The sequence below is a fragment of the Uloborus diversus genome, chromosome 1 (genome assembly GCF_026930045.1).
Source record: "Uloborus diversus isolate 005 chromosome 1, Udiv.v.3.1, whole genome shotgun sequence".
In the NCBI taxonomy this organism is placed as follows: Eukaryota; Metazoa; Arthropoda; class Arachnida; order Araneae; family Uloboridae; genus Uloborus; species Uloborus diversus.
This window is the reverse complement of record NC_072731.1, coordinates 36,105,380-36,128,966: the sequence shown is the minus strand read 5'-3', so window position 1 is coordinate 36,128,966 and position 23,587 is coordinate 36,105,380. Positions and strand designations below refer to the sequence as shown.

General features: G+C 37.3%; 1 protein-coding gene across 1 annotated transcript in view; it reads left to right on the top strand.

Moving 5' to 3' along the window:
• The window catches only part of LOC129234543 (lysine-specific histone demethylase 1A-like), a 25,793-nt gene extending 2,575 nt beyond the window's left edge, over nt 1-23,218 (top strand). The window contains exon 2 of the mRNA XM_054868558.1: nt 20,304-23,218. Within this exon, the coding sequence (XP_054724533.1) occupies nt 20,312-22,669 (2,358 nt within the window). The 5' untranslated portion in view covers nt 20,304-20,311 and the 3' untranslated portion in view covers nt 22,670-23,218. The remainder of the gene's footprint in view (nt 1-20,303) is intronic.
• Nucleotides 23,219-23,587: the final 369 nt, after the last annotated feature.

Genomic DNA, 23,587 nt, shown 5'->3' with positions numbered 1-23,587 from the left:
CTGGTTCAGGTAATGGGCAAAATGAAACAAAAAAAATTTGACCATGAGAATAACTGGGCCAACTGTCAATATCTGATTTTTTTGTTAAATAAGTACTGTAGGATGCTGGCACATATTCAATATACTTTCAATCCAGGGCTCGTCTCCTAACTTGCATCTATGGATATACAGTGAAAAAAGTTTAACATGATATATGGTTAACACGCAATGATATATTAGTCCGGACAAAGTATTGTGTAATTTAATTCAATTTTTTAAACAAAAAAAAATTTAGTCCCTTCAGTTTCATGTTAATTTTTTTTTTACCGTATTTAAAAATAAATTTTTCAAGTTAAAATTTTTTATAGTGAAGCACAGCAATTCTCAACCAGTGGTCCGGCAGACCGGTACTGGTCAGCAGGAAAAAATCATGACCAGTCCTCAAACACTTTTTCTTCATTCACGTTTTTTAGAAAAAAATCCTGTTAAGTTTCCTTTCTTTATTTATTTATTCATTTAATTTTATTACTCTGCAACAATTTTTTAAAAAAACTTTGCTGTCAACACAATCTTTTACGAAGTTTTATCGTTCCCCGAGTCGGAAGTTTTTTTGAGCAATCACGATTGCTTATTGCTTTCATTTGACTGTCCTTGACATTACGGTTCCTTTTTCAGCTTGGACCAGGGCTGCCGCACCACCGTCCACCCGCGGCGGCGCGGCTGGTCCCGAGCACTCTCCACCTGAATCCACTTTTGCTGGGCCATGTCCTAGACACGCATGCTCATATACACTCCCCTACGTGCGCACGCCTTTACACACATACACACGCCTACGTGCACACACGTAAGCCTACACACACAACTATACACACGTAACCACCCAGGAGGAGGGACATGCTTGGGGGGGGGGAGCCGTTTCTAGAAACAATAACTCTAATCAGTAAGGTCTTGTCGCAACTCGTGATTGCAAAAAACATAATTTGAATTCAAAGTTTCGGAATTCAAATTAGAAATTATTGGGGGAAGTAGGTCACAGATTTTACTTTTTTTTTAAAAAATAAATCCATAAATGGAGGAAAAGCCACAGCCTCAAAAAAAAAAGTGTCGCATGTTTTTAATATAGTCTGCAAATATAAGTTTTTTTATATATTTTTTAAAGAAATTTAAATGGTCTGCAAACTTTTTTCAACAGCTTTTGCCAGTCTGCGGGTCACAAAAGGTTGAGAAGCGCTAGTCTAAAACACTCAAATGCTTTTTATGTCACGGAAACGTGTAATGCAGTAAACCTTCATTTATCCAGACAACTGATGCCTTCACTCATTTTTCTTTGAGTTTGTACATCGACTTAAAAAAATAAGACAAATACAGTTTAACCCGGATTTAACAATTGTCAAGGGACTGGAAAAAGATATTAAGTCAAGGATATCGTTAAATCGAGGAGCATAGACATTCAATGCAGTCAAACCCAGACCAGTGAAATGTATCCTTAAATTCAGAAATTCATTAAATCAGGTATCGTTAAATCGAAGTTATACTGTAGATTTTTACCCTCTGACAAAAGCTCCAGCTTGCTCTCCCTAGATCTGGCAGTTCAAGTATTTCAGGTGTGTAGTCAAGAGGGCATGATGTTCTCCAACTCTTTAATTTTCCAAACCAGTGTTCATTGAACATACCACTGATTCATCTGTAAGCATTATCCCCCACCTTTTTTTTCAGGACTACACCAATTAAATGCTGTAACAAAAATCAGAATATGATTTTTTGAAAATTTCATCAAAAGTTTTGTTTTGCAAATATTAATTTCTTCTTTGATGCATTAAATGTGAATAGTAAGGTATATTGCTCAAAAAAATCAACTTTTTCTAAAAATGTTAGTCTGGTCTATTTTAATAAAAGCTAGAACAGGTAATGATACCCCCTCCCCCAATATGGTTGAACATGCAGTGCCCGATCAACCAAAAGTGATGCTCAAGCTCTGGTAAAAAGTGGTGCCCGCATCCATGAGAAAATCCATACATTTTCAAAGAAGATGTTGTGTACTAGAAAAGCATTGGAGCATTCACACTAAATGGTAATCAAATTCAAAAAATGCCACTTTCATCCTACTTGTGCAATCTGCAATATATGTTGTACACATATCCTGGTACAAATTGAGAACTCATTGTTTTTTGCTATCTTGTATACATAAGTTAACAAAAGCTTAACATGTAAAATTAGTACTAAGTAATATTCAGCTGGCAGTCCACTTTTCTATCAGTACCTTTGTAGAGATGTTTAAAGATGTATCCTTTTTTGTGTTTTTTGGCAAATTTAGAAAATATTCAGTAGAGATAACCGTTTAAAATTAAAAAATAGAAATTAAAAGTACTATTCTGTAATACAGCTAGAACTATCATATTTTGTCAACATGGAATAAATGCAGCTGCTTTACTTTAAAGAAAGAACTTTTTCAGTTGAAGTTTTGAAACTGGAAGTATATTGTGATATTTGATGAAACTCTTGTTCAGAAAAAAAGAAACAGAATATATCCTGTTAATATGTACAAGGAATAGAATTTAAAAAGAATTAGTGTTGACATATAAAATTTCCATTTAGCTTGAAGCAAATAAAACTGAATTTTGTTCATTAAAACCAACACACTGAAAATCAAAAGAATTTTAAATGCAGATCTAAAGTTGCAAATTTTAGGTTGACAAAAATATCAACTGTAACAGCATATTAGGGCCAACAATCATGCGTTAAATATGATAACGAAGCTTTTAATCATTGTTTCAAGCTAAATACAAAAATTTACCATTATTTCAACTTTAAATTCTACCCTACATATGCATCATTCGAGCGTAAAAATTTAAATTTATTTTCTATCCCCACGTTTAAGGACCGCTGTACGAATGAATTTCTAACTTCAACATGCAATGTAAATGTGTTCCTCTAAAAGAACAGACAAAATAAAAGAGTTGATTCCGCCAAAAAATTCAGTGGATCAGGTTGTCAGTAGTTAAAAAAATTAAAATGATTTAGAATTTTCGACTAAAATGCTTTTCCTATTTTGTTCTAATGCTCTCAATCTGCGCGGCAGCCAACAAAATGTAAATAAGAGTAGTTTCGCGGCCTATTTGTGCAAAAACAGTATTCGACCGGTCACGTGACGAATTCGCCCGGCGAAAAAGCGCGGTCGCTCTGGTCGCGACCGAAATGACCACGATCGGAGTTTGTAAACACGAGTGGGTTTCGTTCGGAGCCCCCGAAGAGAGTTTATAAACACTCCTGGTCTCGATCGGTCGCTCGGTCGCGACCGGTCTCGAGTTTAGAAACGCGCCCTAGAAGCAACCAGTTTACCGGTAGATCTCAAGAACGCTGCGGTTAGTAACTGGTTACTCACTGGTCGACCAGTGAGGTTAGTCGAACACAAGCATAGTAAAAATTAATGAAAAAAAAAAAACCTGGGCGTGTTGAAAAATCACAAGAAATCAAGAAAAAGTGTTACATGCTCTTAAACGATGAAAATGAAGCCTTTTTCATACTTTTTTTTTCATTAGTACTTTTGACAGAAATTAACTACTTCAACTTGAGAATTTACGGCATACCGTCTGCTAAAATGTAAACAATTCGATGAATTAATACAAATCAGACGTTTAGTGAATGAAAACATCACTTATTAATGGCATTAAAGTCTTCCTAACCGCAGTAAAACACTCCCTGATCATCAAAATTACGTTGTTATTTTCAAAATAAGTTCAAACTAAAAGAATGAAAGGTATAACGTATTCTTTGATGTCTGGCTTCCTTGCAGCCAGCGCATCTTTATGTGGTAAATTTTCAATGGCTGCCGAACAAACATTGATTTTATGCGAATCTGTTGTTCAGAAACTTCAAGGAATGGACAACAACGCAGAGAACGTGTACTCATTCGCTCCTGTGTGTCAGAACGTAAGTAAACATTTCACATTCTATTTCAATTGGATGGGGTTAAAAGTTTTGAAGACATGATAGCTTCATTTTCTATTTTGAGTGTTATGTCTTTCAGAATTTTGAGATAACTACTCGGTTATGTGATTCACAGATCAAAAAAAGAAATTCTGTATCACAGTTATTGTTAAATTAATGAATTTTTTTTCGTGCTATTTTGATAACAAGGCAAAAAAAAAAAATGCAGTTAAAACCTTTACATCTGAATTGATTTGAACAAAATGTAGGCACTTGGGAAAAATTCTCAATATTGAAAATATTGATAACAGAGAAAGACATTCCTGGCTGTACTACTGTCATGCACGTACTATTTTTCATACTATTTATTTTGTTTCCTAAAGTTCTAAGAAACTTAGTTTGATGTCTGTTTAATTGCATTGTCTATTACTGTATAATTAAATACACTTCTTAGTAAAGCTACTTGGGTCGCTATTCTGCTACCGTAGCTTACTAAAATCAAATTTCATTACACTGTTCTAACGGGTTTGTCCATCACAGGGGTGCCACCCGGGGGGGGGGGGGGGGGTCATGGTGAGACTGCACCATTGAAATTTTTAGGGGGTGTTTTGAAGAGTATTTTTATAATTTGGGGGGGGGGGTGCCCTTACCCTTAGGGAGAAGGGAGCACCCCTGCCATCATACCCCCTACCTTTTCCCCATTGGTTGCTTCCTATAGTTATTTCAAGCACTGTCATTTCTCTGTTAACACTGACAATTCTGAGCTCTTATTGCTCATCTTGGTCATTACGTGCAAGAACCTCTGTGTTGTTCATGGTGTGGTTGTGCTTGAAATTAAGTATTCTTGGCTCACTCCTGACTCTAGATCTTGGAATGTTGAACACCCTAATGGTGGCCAAAATGGAATATCCCATGTGTCTGTCCCCAACTATCATTTATTATTCCAAGTCTATTAGTTCCTGCAGTACGGCCATAACCATGTCAGAAACCTTTTCATATGTGTCATTCAAATATGATTGAAAGCACTTCAGGGGCCCCACGGGGGGGGGGGGGGGATTATGGAGCAAGTTGCATCACCTAAATTTGAGGGGGAGGAGTTTTTTAAATGTTTTTGTTTATTTATTTAAATTAAATTTATTTACTTAAATTTATTTATTGATTTATTTTTAATTTAAACTACAGTAAAACCTCTATGAGTAGTCAATTGGTTAAGTGGTCACTCTGTTTAAGGCGTCGTTTTCCTTTGGGCCCAACAAGGTCTCATTCACAGTAATGTAAAACGATCCTCCCTTACTGGTCACCAACTTTAATTTTACCCTGGGTAACTAGTCACACAAAAATTGTTTTCTAAAATTCCCTTTTCTTTTTGGATCTTAGAAAATAGTATCAGACTTAGTTGAAATGCTGTGTGATAGTCATTTTTCTTTGAAATCTTGCTCCTTGCTTCTGGTCATTCAAAGCATACTTCTTGCTGCGACTCTGCCTAGTGCCGAGAATATGAATCAAATTCCACCCAGTAAGACAGACAAAATCTAATCGATGTAAGTAAAACAGACAAAAGTACTAGTAAGAGTACCTAGTAGTAGTAAGACAGACAAAATCTGGAGAAAGTTTGTCAGTATTAAACATATGTTCAAAGTACAACAGATCATGGGTGCCCAAAGGCAAAATTTTAAGAGGGGGGGGGGGGGCTCAGATATTTTCCCCATGGTTTAGCAGAATATTTTCCCCATGGAAACCGATTTCTGATTTAAGTACAGATTAGAATTTTTAAAATTAACTTTTTTAATAACTTATTCATTAATTACTGGAGAAGAAATGTTTTTACATTTTTGCAAAGAAAAAAGTATTATAAGCAAAGAAGTTCTAATTTCTAGGGGGAGGGCTTGAGCCTCCACTTGTCTCCCCCCTCCCCCATATGGGCGCCTATGCAACAGACGCAGAATTTAAAGCTTGAAGTACGTTAAAAGACAGAGTAATTTTCAGTCATCGGTCAATTTTTTAATGTACTGTAAGTTCATTTAAATACGATGTTATTATTAAGAAATGTATATTTAAGAGAAAATAAAACAAGGTAACTACAATGAGTGTCCGCCCCCCCCCCCCCCCCACCTTTAAACTTTTTTTAAGTTTCTATTAAGTTTTTCATTGATTACTTAAGCTTTCTAAATTCTACAGATATTCATAAAAGCATTTATAAGGCATTTTTTTCTCTACCTAAATTTCCCACTCCACATAAGTAGTCACTCTGCATAAGTGGTCAAAAATTTTTGGTCCCTTCCAGAGCTAGATAATGTAGACCAGAGGTTCCCAACCGGTGGTTCGCGAACCCCCAGGGGTTCGCGAGGTGCAGGAAGGGGGTTCGCGAAAATTTCGATGCAATGGCGGATTTTTCCTAGTTTGGTAAAAAATTATAAAATATTCAATTTGCACACATAGTTACGAAATTTTTTTTTAATTTGAAAACGCGCCAAACTCTTGTATTAAGCTCAAAAAAAAAAAAAAAAAAAAAAAAATCTTTCAGCGGTTTTATAATCTTAGTTAAAAAGAAATTTTCTCATTTTTTTTCGATAGACAACAAAAAGAGATATCCTTCCTTCTTTATTAGACCGGGATCTGAAGGGGGTTGAGCATACATGGAAAGGCTGACGCAATATTATTTCTGATTATTGTTACAGGCACGATGGTGATTATGAAACCACATGTCGTCGCCCCCCTGGGTGGTCGACAACCCTGGGGGAGGGGGGAAAGCAGTGGGGGAGCCGTTTCCTAAAACACTCATAACTCGCGAACTATTTGGGATAAAACACTGAAAAAAGTGGCAATCGACGCAACAAAACAAGGGCTTCATAAAAGCTAAATATGATTATGAACCTATTGTTACGGATTCGGTGCGACTTCCACTTTCTTGAAATGAAGACACAGTTCTTGATAAAAGCACAGGAAATTTATTTACACTATGTACAGGAAAGATCGTCAACAACTGCAAAATTATTCATCAGCAATTAAGCAATTATCACGCAACACCGTAAACTCAACGTTTACACACGTATTTACTTCCAAATACGAAAACAACACAGCGAAATGCCTCGCTATAAACAGAGCTAATACACACACTCAGTTCGAAATCTGAATCGAAACTCTCCGTTTATCCATCGCTAACGGCTTTTATAAACATCCAAGAATTTTCTACAACATTCTTTCAGCTTCGAGAAATGCGTAGACCGTTATCAAACTTTATCAATGAAAATAAAAAGAATAGGGGTTGTATACTTTAGCCATATGTTAAGGGGTTGTATATTCATTACGGGAAACTATTTACAGGTTACGTTCCTACAATAATTACTATTTACAAGATTTGTAACATTGCCCCCTTCCTAAGGACTGCACGTCCCGGGCAGTACAATCCCCAGAAAGGGTGCCAAATTTCATCACATGTTCACAAATATACACATTAATTAATAACTAACAGATACAGAAAATACAATAATAACAAGAAATATTACTAAACATTAAAAGCAAAAATTATCTACAACTTTTATGTTATCAACCATGGTTGTTTACGTAATACTCATGAACTATGGCCATAGTATGGGGCTAACCGATCATAATGTACAACCCTAGGTTTTGCATTAGGTGATTTTTGGATCCTCACTACGACGTCATTTAGTCGGTTAACGACTTTGTAGGGTCCATCCCAATGCGACTGCAATTTGGGTGACAGACCTTTCCGTCGGATGGGATTCCATAACCAAACCTTGTCGCCTTCGTTGAATTCATGTCCAGTAGACCTTGTGTCGTATCGGGTCTTCATCTTCTCCGCCGCGATGTTGATTCGCTCTCGTGCGAAGTTATGAACGTCTTCCAACCGGGCCTGGAGATCCTGGATGTACTCCTCAGGCGATGAAGGCGCATCCGGAGGACGACCGAAGACGAGATCACAAGGTAGCCGAAGCTCTCGTCCGAAGAGCATCTGAGATGGGGCAAATCCGGTAGTCTCGTGGACAGCACTGCGGTAGGCCAGCAGGAACAAAGGTAACTTCTTGTCCCAATCCTGTTGATTTCTGGATACCATAAGCGAGAGATTATTTAGGATTGTGCGGTTAAATCTCTCCACCATGCCGTCCGATTGTGGGTGTAGTGGTGTTGTCCTAGTTTTCTCAATTCCGAAAATTTGACATAGGCCCTTAAACACAGCAGAGATGAAATTCCTCCCTTGATCGGAATGAATCTGCAAAGGTGTTCCGTATCTCGAGATCCAATGTTGGACTAGAGTCTCTGCTACGGTAGTAGCCTCTTGATCTGGAATGGGATATGCTTCCGGCCATTTGGTGAAGTAGTCGATGGAAACAAGAATGTATTTGTTCCCATCAGCAGTTCTTGGTAGAGGACCCAGGATGTCGATCCCAATTCGTTCGAAAGGAGCTCCAACGTTGTACAGATGTAGCTTCCCTCTGCTTCTCTTCTTCGGTCCTTTACGAGCAGCACAGGCGTCACAAGAATGGCACCACTTCTCCACGTCATCCTTCGCCTTGCTCCAGAAGAAGCGCTCCCGAACTTTATTGAGAGTTTTCAAGACACCAAAATGTCCTCCAGTCGCACTACTATGTATTTCTTTCAGAACATCTGAAATCCTGGATCGAGGAAGTAGTAACTGCCACCTAGATGTCTTGCCGTCGTCAGATTCCCATTTCCGGTGTAGCACGCCGTTCCGTAAATGGAGTGAGTTCCATAAAGCCCAGTATCTTTTTGTTGCAGGACTGAAGATGGAAACGTCCTGCCAGCTAGGGCGTCGACTGTCACTTTCCATGAACTCTAAAATTGGTTTTATGTCGGGGTCTTCAAGTTGATCTTTTCGAACTTGGTCATCACTCCATGGATCAGGTTCTGATGATGTTGGAGTCACTGTCACCTGATAGGCGGTAGGGCTAGTCGTTCCATACTGTTTCTCGATTCGGGAACAATAGTGGCAGTTCTCAGGACAGGGTCTCCTTGATAAAGCGTCAGCATTACCGTGAGATAACCCTTTTCGATGCTTGATCTCCATGTCATATTCCTGGAGCCGCTGTATCCATCTGGCTATCTGGCCTTCTGGATTCTTGAAGTTCAAAAGCCAAGTTAACGAGGCATGATCTGTCCGAAGCAGAAATTTTCGGCCGTAGAGGTAATGATGGAAGTGTTCTACAGCTTTCACTATGGCCAGTAACTCCTTTCTGGTGACGCAGTAATTTCGCTCCGACTTTGATAAGCATTTGCTCCAGTAAGCGATGACATGTTCATTTCCGTCAATTTCTTGGGATAAAACAGCTCCAATTCCCTCGTTGCTCGCATCAGTGTCCAGGATGAAGGATTCTTCAGGCTGAGGATAGGCGAGGATAGGCGTTGATGTTAAAGCCTCCTTCAGTCGTAGAAATGCATCTTCGCATTCTTTGGACCATTCAAACTTTTGCTTGCTCTCCGTCAGCTTATGCAAAGGTCGTGCAATGTTGGAAAAACCCTTCACAAACTTCCTGTAGTACGTGCAGGGCCCCAGGAAACTTCGCAACTGATGGATGTTTTCGGGACGACTCCAACTCCTGACCGCAGATACCTTCTCTGGATCGGTTTGCACACCCTCAGAAGAGATGATGTGACCAAGGTAGTTCACTTCCCGGCGGAACAAATTACATTTGGACGGCTTAACTTCAGATTGGCTTCCTTAAGCTTTTGCAGCACCTTCCTAAGATTTGCCAGATGTTCTTCGAAGCTGCGTCCCACGATGATGATATCGTCTAAGTAGACCAGACAGGATTCGTAAGAGAGTCCTCTTAACACTGTCTCCATAAGACGCTCGAACGTAGCTGGTGCATTGCAGAGGCCGAAGGGCATCACTTTGAACTGCCATAAGCCTTGTCCAGTTGTAAACGCTGTCTTCTCTCGGTCATCAGGGTGTATCTCAACCTGCCAGTAGCCGCTCTTCAAGTCCAGGGTCGAAAACCACTTGTGTCCGGAAAGAGTGTCCAAGGTGTCGTCTATCCGTGGAAGAGGGTAACTGTCTTTCTTGGTGATTTCATTCAGTCGTCGGTAATCAACACAAAATCTGGTGGAGCCATCTTTCTTTCGGACCAAGACGATGGGAGAGGCCCAAGGACTGGATGACGGTTCGATTACATCATTCTCCTTCATCTCTTTCAGGAGGGTCTCAACCTCTTCCTTCTTGGCGAACGGTAGTCGTCTTGGATGCTGTTTAATAGGGAGGTGTTCTCCAGTGTAAATCCTATGCTGCGTTAAATTCGTACGGCCAACATCCTCCGATGTAGATGAAAACAGATGCTTGAAGTCGTCCACCAATTGTTCCGCAGCAGTTCTTTGATCTTTCGATAATGGCGCACTCCCAATTAACTTCGACGTCAAGGACTCAGAAGACACAGTCTCAGGGGAATTGATTCTTCTAATGATGCAGTTTACTGGAGTACAAGTTGCCAACACTTCACCTTTTCGGATATTCCTTGGCCTTTCACTCACGTTGGCGACTCTCACAGGAATTACATCCTTAGAAAGGTCCACAAGCGTAGATGCTACCAGCACTCCTTTTAGGCTATTGCTTAGGTTAGGGTATTCAATGAGTCCAAATCGAAAACTATTGCTTTCTGCAAGGGAGCCAGGTATTAATGATTCTGACCTTGAGGGAATCGATATATCTGTTTGGGCTATTATTTGATGAGCGGATTTTACATCACTTTCTGCAGGGAAAACGGCTATGTCTTCTCTCATCGAGTGCAGCTCATTAGTCTTGAAGTTGAGAGTGAAGTCATATTTCTTCAAAAAGTCCAATCCGAGAATGAAGGGGTCCGTGATATTAGCGACGAATGCCGTATGATGGTAGGTGGCATTCCCAAACACTATTTCCAAGTCCACTTTACCGTCAATCTCAATTTTGTCACCTGTCACAGTCTGGAGACTTACGCGTGGCGATGTCCACAGCAGTTTCAATCCAAATTCACGAGCCACATCGGTCCTAATGATTGTCACATTGGCTCCAGTGTCAACAATCAGTCTGCAGGGGTTCCCATTTACATGTGCGTAAATGAAAAGTCCATCACTGCCACTACTAGAAGAGGAAATCTGCAGAGCTTTAGTGGTGGTGATTTCCTTCCCTCGCTTAGCTTGGCGAGCCGGACAACTCCTTCGCAGGTGTCCTTCACTACCGCATTTCCAGCACTTCTGCTCTTGTTTCTTTTGGGCTGTTATGCTGCTCAAATGTCTTGTCAAGTCACCGAGTTGTCTCTCAAGTTCAGCGAGGTGGGACGACCTGGAATCAGACTCATCAGCTTGAGTCCGGATTAAATGGCGATCCACACGGGTTGCTTCTTGGGCGGCCTCGTATCTCATCGCATACATCACAGCGGATTTCAAGTCGTTTACATTCGCCATCCGGAGGGCCTTCTGGATCTCAGGATTCCGAACTCCGTCGATGAAGTAGTTGAGTGCCAGGTTGTCTCGAACGTCCGCAGGACAGTCACAAAAAGCAAGATGAGACAATCTCTCGACGTCCGCCGCTAGCTCTTGCAGGGTTTCCCCGGTTTTCTGGAAACGGGACTTCAACTGGAGTCGGCTGAAATCTTTCTGGCACTTCTCACCGAAGCGAAGCTCCAACGCAGATGTGAGGGCGGCGAAATCCAGGCGCTGGCTGTCCGGAAGGGTCTGGAGAATGTCCGCTGCGTCACCTCTCAGGGATGCTGCAAGATGACAGGCCTTGGTAGCAGAGTCCCATCCGTTCGCTTCCGCCACTATCATGAATTGAGTTTTGTAAACCTGCCACGAAGTTTTCCCATCAAATGTGGCAAGTTTAATGGACGGTCGAGCAACCGATGTGGGAGCGCCAAACTGTACAGAGCTGCTTTCCGCGGTCGCCAATCTCCTTTCCATGTCTTTAATTATTTCTTCCTTAAATGAGGTAAATTTCTTGTCTTCTTCTTCCAACTGATTTTCCACATTGGCGATACGCTCTTCCACAGTATCAAATTTTTCTTCCAGAGCATCAACTTTATCTCCCATGGCGGTTAGTTGATTCTCCATCATGGTTTTCATCGACGTTAGGTCACTTTTTATTTCATTTTGACTTGTAGTAATTTTAGCAGTTAAATCACTATTTAACTGTTCTTGGTTAGTCGCCAATTCATTTTTTAATTGTTCTTGGTTAGTCGTCAATTCATTTTTTAATTGTTCTTGGTTAGTCGCCATATCATTTTTCACAGAGTTGATTGCGTCAAGAAGTTGTTTTAATTGTTCATCCATTGCGCGAGTAATCACCATAAAAATAAAGTCCAAATTCAAAAAGTCTTTATGAAAAAAATGTCCAAAGTCAGACTTACTCCAAGAAAGTCCAGAAGAAGCCCCACGTTGGGCGCCAAATTGTTACGGATTCGGTGCGACTTCCACTTTCTTGAAATGAAGACACAGTTCTTGATAAAAGCACAGGAAATTTATTTACACTATGTACAGGAAAGATCGTCAACAACTGCAAAATTATTCATCAGCAATTAAGCAATTATCACGCAACACCGTAAACTCAACGTTTACACACGTATTTACTTCCAAATACGAAAACAACACAGCGAAATGCCTCGCTATAAACAGAGCTAATACACACACTCAGTTCGAAATCTGAATCGAAACTCTCCGTTTATCCATCGCTAACGGCTTTTATAAACATCCAAGAATTTTCTACAACATTCTTTCAGCTTCGAGAAATGCGTAGACCGTTATCAAACTTTATCAATGAAAATAAAAAGAATAGGGGTTGTATACTTTAGCCATATGTTAAGGGGTTGTATATTCATTACGGGAAACTATTTACAGGTTACGTTCCTACAATAATTACTATTTACAAGATTTTGTAACACTATCTTTGTTGGTTTCTGAGTAAAATTCCATTTTTCGCAAACAAGCAAAATTTTTGAATAAAATGCGCAAAACAAACTTTTTTTGACCAAAATAAATTCCAAATCAAAATTGTTTGATTTTTTTTTCAAATGAAGTCCAAAATATCATTATTCAGCTTGTTAAAATCATTTAAGTACTGTTAACGCGTTGAAAAACAAAATGACAGTAGCAAACTCGAACACGATTTGCAATATAGTTCAGGATCTGAAGGGGTATTTTGAGCATGCATGGAAGACCTGACGCAAAATTATTTCTGATTAATGTCACAGGCACTATAGTGATTATGAAACCACATGTCTTCGCCCCCCTGGATGGTCGAGATCCCCGGGGGAGGGGGGGAAAGCAGTGGGGGGAGCCGTTTGCTAAAACACTCATAACTCGTTAACTATTTGAAATGAAACACTGAAAAAAGTGGCAATCGACGCAACAAAACAAGGGCTTCATAAAAGCTAAATATGATTATGATCATATCTTTGTTAATTTCTGAGTAAAATTCTTATTTTTCGCAAACAAGCAAAAAATTTGAAAAAAATACGCATTTTTTTTTTTCAAATTATCAAAATTATTTAACTGTTTAAGGAACCAATAAAATCTGAAATATCATTATACAGTTTGTTTAAAATTACTTAAATATTATCAAAGCGTTGAAAAGTGAAATAAAAGCAAGCTCAAAAAGCATTTGAGGTAATTCACAAAAGGAAAAAAAAAAAAAAGTTTGCGCTATGTACCTTGAAGACTCGACATAAACCAAAGTAAATTTTGTGGCTCTCCTGTTTTGGCGGTTTTATTTCGTAATATTATCAAAACAATGTCCCAGTTAAGTAATTACTTAATTACTTAACCTTTAACGCATTATAGCTGCTTAGTATGGGTCACAATGGGACTTTTTTAAAAATTAAAACATGCAAGTTTGCAAGTACGAAGTAATTACGGAAAGGATAAATGATCAGGATAACCCTTTTGCAGATTTTACTCCTGAGTTATGAAATATAGTGAGCGAGGCTATTGCCACATAAGCAGCATCAAAATTTTAGTGGAACGATAAAGAAAATGTGAATAGTCTCTTATCTAGAGAAGTCCTGCAATGGCAATGTCTTCAATAGCGACTGCAAAACAGCAAAAGAAAACCAAAAAACATTTAACCTGGGAAACGTTAACTCAAAAGTGATGATAGTACATCTAAAAATCATTCCCATACAATAAGCCCAATGCTAGGTTAGGTTCATCAGAATAGTTCACTGAAGCAAAACGCGAGGTCCGATTTCGTGAATGTAATTGAAAATGATACTTCTTGCAGCAAAACTCTGGAAGAAGCACCCTATTTTAAGAACAAAGTTCAAGTTATCGATGGAATGAATGACTCTGGTCCATATTGTCCCATATTGTTTCAAATGTAGCAAAGATTTTGCAGGTCTCCAAATAAAAAATAATAACTTTTTCTCTCCAATAGTCAAACTACACAAGTGGACCTTAAACACGATCGGTACATCTCACTGTCGTTTTCATAACTTGAAAACCAGAAGTTCCGGAAAGTACATTACAATAATTTTTTGTCATTTCCATCAGAAATAAATATAATATCAGCTCTTTACCATGCTCCTGCAATTCTTTCCAGCATGTACTAAGAAGTATTGCTCAACTGTACTATTGAATCAATTCCCCTGTACCTTAGCAGTTCCTTTAGATGTAACCAAGTTTGGGTTTCACTTGAATGAAAATAAAACAATAAAGCCCCACACCTTATGATGCAGCCAGTGTTACCAGAGAGTTTAATCCACCCTGCGCAGGCAAGAACTGTAAATAATCTTGTAATTGTTTTATTAATAATTCATCTTGCTGTAAATACTGTGCTTTTAAGACTAAAGCAAAAACCCGTAAACTACAAAATACTCGGAAGAGAACGATTCAATATGACAATTACAAGTCAACAAAAAAGAGTATTATCCACCTTTCAGAATTTCTGATGTATTAATGCTTTATGTATGCATATTGATATTCTACAATTATTTTTTAATACGCATTATTTTACTAATTTTATTTAATTAGTTTTTTTAGAACTCTAGTGTATAATTTTATATTTATATTCGTTTTCATAAAAGCTCAAGCTTCTCATTTTTTATATTTATTTAGTACATATTATTTCTTGTATCATTTTTCTTTGTTGAGTAAATTATAAAAAGCAATATCCGCAAAACAATACCCGCAATATTCTTTTGTGCAAATTGAAAACACAAATTAATAGAAATAAATTAAAATTATATTTGAATTGAAACTACTCTGGGCCTGGTTCCCTAGTTCCTCTCAAATTTAAAGCAGTATATAACAAAATTAAAGCCATAGTTAAATACTTTGCAATTAGAATAAGTTTGTAAACTGAAGAATAAATAGTTCGTCATAAGGATAATAAGGCTATTTTTTTTCTCCTTAGCATACTGCCGTTTTATTCAATACGCTAACTTAGGCAAGTGCTTGCATTTTCTATTTCGCTTTTTAACGCTCACGTTGGTAATAATTAAGTAGTTTTAAACAAAATGAATAATGAAATTTCAGGTTTTATTAATTCCCTAAACGGTTAAATAATTTAAAAAAAAAACTTATCTTTGAAAAAAAAGCTTTTCGTATTTTATTCAAAATTTTTGCATGGCTACTAAAAATGGAATTTTAATTAAAAACCAACAAAGATATGACCATAAACATATTTAGGTTTTTCAAGCCCTTGTTCTGTTGCATCTTTTGCCACTTTTTTCAGTATTTTATTTCAAATAGTTCGCGAGTTATGAGTGTTTTAGCAAACGGCTCCCCCCACTGCTTTCCCCCTTCCCCCGGGGTTGTCGACCACCCAGGGGGGGGGGGGAAGACATGTGGTTTCATATTCACTATAGTGCCTGTGACATTAATCAGAAATAATTTTGCGTCAGGTCTTCCATGCATGCTCAAAATACCCCTTCAGATCCTGAACTATAATGCAAATCGTGTTCGAGTTTGCTACTGTCATTTTGTTTTTCAACGAGTTAACAGTACTTAAATGATTTTAACAAACTGAATAATGATATTTTGGACATTATTCGAAAAAAAAATCAAACAATTTTGATTTAGAATTTATTTTGGTCAAAAAAAGTTTGTTTTGCGCATTTTATTCAAAAATTTTGCTTGTTTGCGAAAAATGGAATTTTACTCAGAAACCAACAAAGATAGGTGCATAATTATATTTAGCTTTCATGAAGCCCTTGTTTTGTTGCGTCGATTGCCACTTTTTTCAGTGTTTTATCTCAAATAGTTCGCGAGTTATGAGTGTTTTAGGAAACGGCTCCCCCACTGCTTTCCCCCCTCCCCCGGGGTTGTCGACCACCCAGGGGGGCGACAACATGTGGTTTCATAATCACCATCGTGCCTGTAACAATAATCAGAAATAATATTGCGTCAGCCTTTCCATGTATGCTCAACCCCCTTCAGATCCTGGACTATTATGGTTATGGGGCCTCTCGCGCAATCGCAACATTTGCTATATTTGAAATCCGCCACTGCACGTCACAACATACTCGGGTGCAAGTTTTAACAGGGTTTTTCTGCTCAATGTTTATTATTATTTTGAACTTTATTTTTTACGATTATTTTTTGTATTTCTGAAAACACTTTCGTGCCCCTCCTCCAAATCGAACAATTTTTGAAATTAAACTCTAGTTGTACTTCTGAGTTGTTTAAAACTAACACCATTCATAAAATTAGAGATCTTTTTTTCAAGCTTTTTCTATTGTTGTCAAAAATTGATTAAAGACGTTTTGAATGGAAACATAATTCGGAAACCAAAGGGACTTTTGAATTATTTCTTCGAAAGTGCTGAAGTAGATTCAGAAACTCTTCCGAGGCGTTGGTGGTAGCGGTTCTGTACTAAAAAAAATGAGGCCGAAGTTTAAGGTTGTGAGTCACTCCAAAATCAGAGGGTGACCACCCCTAACCCACCCTCGTCGTTTCAAGCACTTCTTAAATATTTAGCGATTATTTATTTTGGTCAAGAAATATCATTTTGCGTATTTCTTATACTTGTTTCACCTATATTTCGTAATGCGTCATCTTTTTTGCATCATTAATAGCGATCAATTTTTTTTTTCTGTTGTAAGTAACTATTTTTTTATATAAATATATAAAATAAATGAATAAGTTACTTTCGTTTTCATCATATTTTTAATAATATGTTATTGAAAAGTTTCAAGGATTTTCTATTATGCAATTTTTTAAATTTCAGAAAATTATTGTTAAATTTCAAAATTTAATTTGAACTTGTTTGTAGTGCTTCATAAAAGATTAAACAATCAAATTGTTCAATATTACGTGTGAAAACATCAGATCAAGTAGTATATGTGTTCAGTTATTAACTTGATGTAAATATTGAGTTTGTTTTTTGTGGCTGCGTTTTAAGAACCTCGCTCTTTTCATGGCTATTTCTTTTTTTTCGCAAAATTTATGTCACGGTTATAGCTTTTACAAAAAATGCAAATTTTTCCTTTCATAAATTTTAAATAAGTATAAAAATATTCTTATTATGATTTAATATTATAATTTATCTGTTCCCTTTTTTGTTTAATTTGATGACTAAAAATGTCTACGTGCAATCTTTCCACTTTAATTGCGTAATTTGTTGACAGTTTCATAGTTTTATTCTTAATTTTTTTTGAATGATTAAACAACATAATTTAATGTTTTTAACGATGTTTAGTGTACCTAAATCCTTACATTATTACAATATTACTGAAATCTTAGTTATATGTTCAATTTAAAAAAAAGCCAATTGGTTATTAAACAGTCTCTTTGTTTTTCTTCCCTTATTTTTATTTTATTTTATTTTATTTATTAATGTATTTATTTATTTATTTTTGATGTTGTTTTTTCTCTTCCATCATACAGCAGTCAAAAAAGGAGAAGCATAACTACACCCTATACAGATTGTACGTAGTACGATCCAAAAGTTCGGGGGACAATCTGTATAAAACCTTACCCAAAATAGTTCACATTACCTAAGCACATCCATCTTCAAAAGGGCACCTTGAGAGACTATGTACTTCTGCCAGTTTTCATATAACTCTTGGAAACACTCCTGGAAGCCATTTTTCGCTACCTTCTGTGATGCAGCTTTATCTTCTCCTGATGGAAGAAGCGGCGTCCGTGCAAATGTTTTTTTTTTGCTGGGAACAGGTAAAAGTCACACGGAGCTAAGTCCGACGAAATGTTATGTTATTTGTTTGTCACATCAACGTTGGCAGAAGTGCATAGTCGTTCAAGGTGAGTATTTTGTAGATAGATGTATTTCGGTAATGTGAACTATTCAGGGTAAGGTTTTAAACAACTTGTCCTCGAACTTTTAGATGATACTACGTACGTATGAGTTTTCAACTTACTATTTCATAACGTTTTTGAGTGACGCAAGTTTACGCGCATGAAGCCATCACAAGAGAATTTGCGATGATTAACTAAGGAGGCGTTCAAAATAGATATTTTGGTCATCTATATGTTCTTAGGTACATATGCATGCCGAAAAAATTTATGAAGTTTAAATTGGGTGATCGTAAAATAAAAATTTAGGTCGAAATCTGGTTTTTTCTTCTTTTTTTTGTGATTACAATTCCTTATTCGTAGAAAGGAAGTAAAGTGAAATGAATCAATGATCCTTTAAATCTCTGACAATCTTATCAATTTATTTCTGTTAGATTTTTTTTTCGCCATCGGCCAACGGCGTCGGCCATCGGCAATCGGCCATTTGGAGGAAAACAATCGGCCATCTTTGAACAATCGGCATCGGCCCATCGGCCAAAAAATGCCATCGGTCGAGCCCTACCAGTTTTATTGTAAGAAAAAGAATCATATTGTTAAACTGAGAGTTTCTAAAGGGTATTTTCAAAAACTATTCTTTAATTGCCATCTGATTCAATGTTACAAATAAATATGCTGTTGTGTCAGAAAAAAACTTTTTTCCTATTTGATATCCCCTTTTTGATCAATGTTTCAAGGAGCAAAAGGATTTTCCCACACACAGAGAAGCAAATTAAATGCAGAACATAAAGTAAGACTGAAACTGTCAGATATTTGAGTCAAACTTTGAGATCCTTTATTCCACAACTATTGCACTAAGTTGCATTTAGAAATTCTGTGTGCTTAAAGCTGAAGCCTTCATGATGGCATGGAAACCCCTCTGTCTTGTTACCAAGACAAATCCAATCTACTACTGCAATCCTGGTGGAGAAGTAAAATGTTTTAGCTGTTTTCAGGTGTTGTCATTAATACAAGATTTATCTCCTTCTTTTTACTCCATGGTCAACAGTACAAGTTGTACACTAAGGATTTTGAATTAATAAAGTGTTCATATTTAATTAATTTTTTATATAAAATATCATTTCAACAGATTTTATTCTGTAAATTACCACCCATTAGCCAGGGCTAAAGCAGAAATACATGGAATACACCTCCAGCTCGGTCATTTCCAGCCGAGGACTGCAGTTTCGTGCTTATTAGCACTCATCAGCCCGACATAGGAAAGTGACTGAGTTGGAGATGGAAAACCACTTAAGGAAGCCAAGAGTGCGAAACAAACTGGTAGCTAATACAGGATTAGCAGACCAGAGGAGTGACCGAAGCAATGGTTCAGTTCAACTCGAAGATTGAACGTGAGCACTCTTGGCTTCCTTAAAAGGTTTTCCATCTCCAACTCAGTCACTTTCCTATGTCGGGCTGATGAGTGCTAATAAGCACAAAACTGCAGTCCTCGGCTGGAAATGACTGAGCTGGCGGTGTATTCTATGTATTTCTGCTTTAGCCCTGGCTAATAGGCAGTAATTTACTGATATGCCTTGCCTCACGTTCAATCTTCGAGTTGAACCGAACCATTGCTTCAGTCACTCGTCTGGTCTGCTAATCCTGTATTAGCTACCAGTTTGCTTCGCACTCTTGGCTTCCTTAAGAAGTTTTCCATCTCCAACTCAGTCACTTTCCTATGTCGGGCTGATGAGTGCTAATAAGCACGAAACTGCAGTCCTCGGCTGGAAATGACTGAGCTGGCAGTGTATTCCATGTATTTCTGCTTTAGCCCTGGCTAAAGGGCGGTAATTTACTGAATATACCTTGCCTCACGTTCAATCTTCGAGTTGAACCGAACCATTGCTTCGGTCACTCGTCTGGTCTGCTAATCCTATATTAGCTACCAGTTTGTTTCGCACTCTTGGCTTCCTTAAGAGGTTTTCCATTTCCAACTCAGTCACTTTCCTATGTCGGGCTGATGAGTGCTAATAAGCACGAAACTGCAGTCCTTGGCTGGAAATGACTGAGCTGGCGGTGTATTCCATAGATTTTATTCTATTTGAAACCCAAATTTATGCCTCATTTTTTAAGCTTCCAGAACCATGAATCTATTTAATTTTACCATATGTGTTATTTAGTTTGATATTGTTTTTAATAAAAGAACTAATATTTTTTTTTACTTCTAGATTGGACAATGGCATCGACCCCAACTTCTGAAGAAAGGAGACGATGCAGTCCATTGGAAAGTGAAACAAGTATGAATGGAAGTTATGAACAAGATAAGCAAAGTAGTATAAGTGGTAGTGGAGATGAACAGACTCGTAGGTCAACCAGAAGAAAACGTACAAAAGCGGAAGTCAAAGAAGGAGATGTGAAGCCTGTAAATGTATCGGAAGAAGAAAATAATTCTGATGATGAAAAAGTCAAACCTGATAAGCCTGTTACATCTTCAAGTGTTAATGAGGATGTTGAAGATTTGGATAGTGAACAAGATGATCCTACTGGACTAGAAGGTGCTGCCTTTCAAAGTCGACTTCCATTTGATAAAATGACTAGTCAAGAAGCTGCTTGTTTTCCAGATATAGCTCAAGGAATGTCAAGTAGCCAAAAAGTTTTTCTTAATATTAGAAATCGATTGCTGCAGATGTGGCTTGATAATCCTAAGCAACAACTGCTTTTTGAAAATGCATTAATGCAAATGGAGCCACCTTTTAATAGTGATGGACCATTAGTCATGAGAATACATGCTTTTCTTGAACGTTATGGCTTTATCAATTTCGGGGTTTATAAAAGATTAAAAATGCCTCCTGTTAAGAAAGTTGGAAAGGTAATTATTATTGGAGCAGGAATATCAGGTCTAGCAGCTGCCCAACAGCTTCAGCAGTTCGGAATGGATGTTGTAGTGTTAGAAGCAAGGGATCGTGTTGGTGGACGTGTTGCTACTTTCAGAAAAGGTAATTTTATTGCAGATTTAGGAGCAATGGTTGTAACAGGATTAGGAGGAAATCCTATTGCTGTTTTGAGTAAACAAATTACTATGGAGTTACATAAAATAAGGCAAAAATGTCCTTTGTATGAATCTAATGGTACAACTGTGGCTAAAGACAAAGATGAAATGGTTGAAAGAGAATTCAATAGACTCTTAGAGGCTACTTCTTACTTATCTCATCAACTTGACTTTAACTATGTTCAAAACAAGCCTGTTTCCCTCGGACAAGCACTAGAATGGGTCATAAAATTACAAGAAAAGCATGTTAAAGAAAAACAAATTCAACATTGGAAAGCTATTTTAGAACTTCAAGAAAAATTGAAAACCAATTTGAACAAAATGTCACATCTTAAAGATCAGATTGAAGAAATGCGTAAGCATTACCAAGAACTTCATGAATCAAAACAACAGAAAGACATTACGTTAGAGTTTGTTCTTCGTAGTAAAATGAGAGACATAGGTGCTGCATGTAAGGAATGGGATCAGTATCAGGAACAGCAAAAAGAAATAGAAGAAAAATTACAAGAATTGGAAGCATCTCCACCTAGTGATGTGTACTTGTCATCAAAAGATCGACAGGTTCTTGACTGGCACTTTGCCAATCTAGAATTTGCTAATGCAACTCCTCTAAATAACCTTTCTTTGCGACATTGGGATCAAGATGATGATTTTGAATTTACTGGAAGCCATATGACTGTTCGCAATGGATATTCCTGTGTTCCAGTTGCTCTTGCAGATGGTTTAGATCTCAAATTAAATATGGCAGTGAAGAGCATTCGGTATTCCCCTCACGGTGTGGAAGTTTTAGCCATGAACACAAGAGCCAACTCTGGTATGGTAAGTTTCAAAGGGGATGCTGTACTATGCACTCTTCCACTTGGGGTTTTAAAACATTCCATTCAGTCTAATGCTCAGTCATCCAATGCTGTTCAATTTGTACCTCCCCTTCCCGATTGGAAAGTAGCTCCTATTCAAAGGCTTGGCTTTGGTAATCTCAATAAAGTTGTTTTGTGTTTTGACCGTGTATTTTGGGATCCAAATGCTAATCTGTTTGGTCATGTTGGTAGTACCACAGCTAGTAGAGGGGAATTGTTTTTATTTTGGAACTTATACAGAGCTCCAGTTTTGCTAGCCTTGGTTGCTGGAGAAGCTGCAGCTATTATGGAAAGTGTCAGTGATGATGTTGTGGTTGGTCGATGCATTGCTGTTTTGAAGGGAATTTTCGGCAATGGGGCTGTGCCTCAGCCAAAAGAAACTCTAGTTACTCGATGGAGAGCGGACCCCTGGTCAAGAGGCTCTTATTCATATGTTGCAACTGGTTCATCTGGAAATGATTATGATGTACTGGCTACTCCTGTCTCACCACCTGCTAATATGCAGGGAAGCCAATCTGTGAACATCCCTAGACTCTTCTTTGCTGGTGAACACACAATTCGCAATTACCCTGCTACTGTCCATGGTGCACTTTTAAGTGGATTGCGTGAAGCTGGTCGTATTTCAGATCAGTTTCTTGGCTGCCCTTACGCAGTTCGTCAACAGCCAATGCCTCAACAGGTCCAGTGAAGTATTTATAAAGTTGTGCATTGTTTTAAAATATCATTTTTTTTACATTTTTTTTTGTATGCACTATGCAGACATATGTATAATAGTTACTCCAATTTAAGTGTAGCTACTGGAAATGTATTATTTTATGTTAATACAAAGTTAAAAATTTTAACAGAACCTGAACATATATCTTTTAATGTTCTCTTTGTTTTATTTTATGGTTTGAACTTATCAGCAACACACCTGTAGCTTAATATTTTTATGTATCTTCAACCAAGATATCTCATTTTTGTTAACAATACTTTTTCTATCAAAAGATATTTTAGTATTGAAAATGGTTTTAAGGATATTATTACAGTATTTGTGTGTTAATGATCCACTGTGGTTATGTTTGCATTGTGCTTTGTTTGTGATTTAGATTATTTTTTTATGCTTAAACATACATTCAATGTTATTTATATATACATTTTCAGTTGTGAATACCTATTTTTTTGCTGTAATATCGTTTAAAAACATTTATTCACCACATTCTTGTAAAATATTGTTCCAATAAAAAGTATGTTTTCCTAATATTCCTAGTTTCTTTTTATTTTGTAAACCAAGTGCTTTTAGATGAGAATTTTCTCACTAATTGGCTTAGACTGCTAAAATGGTCCTTATTTCAATGATTTTCTTTAAGAATAGTCATGTTTTTGGTAAAACTTATTTATATTTTTACCATGGTCAATTTAGAAGTAATTTATGTGGAGATTTATGCTTGTCCATGCACAATTTGATCATATCTAATTGAATTTCACATTTTCCCCGCAATCTTGTGGCTATAACTCAAACTTAACGTTCATACAAAATTACACAATTTCAACTTTGTTTTTATGAATGCTGATCATTAAATGCACTTGAATCCTTTTGAAAATTTATTAAAATACTAAATTTTTC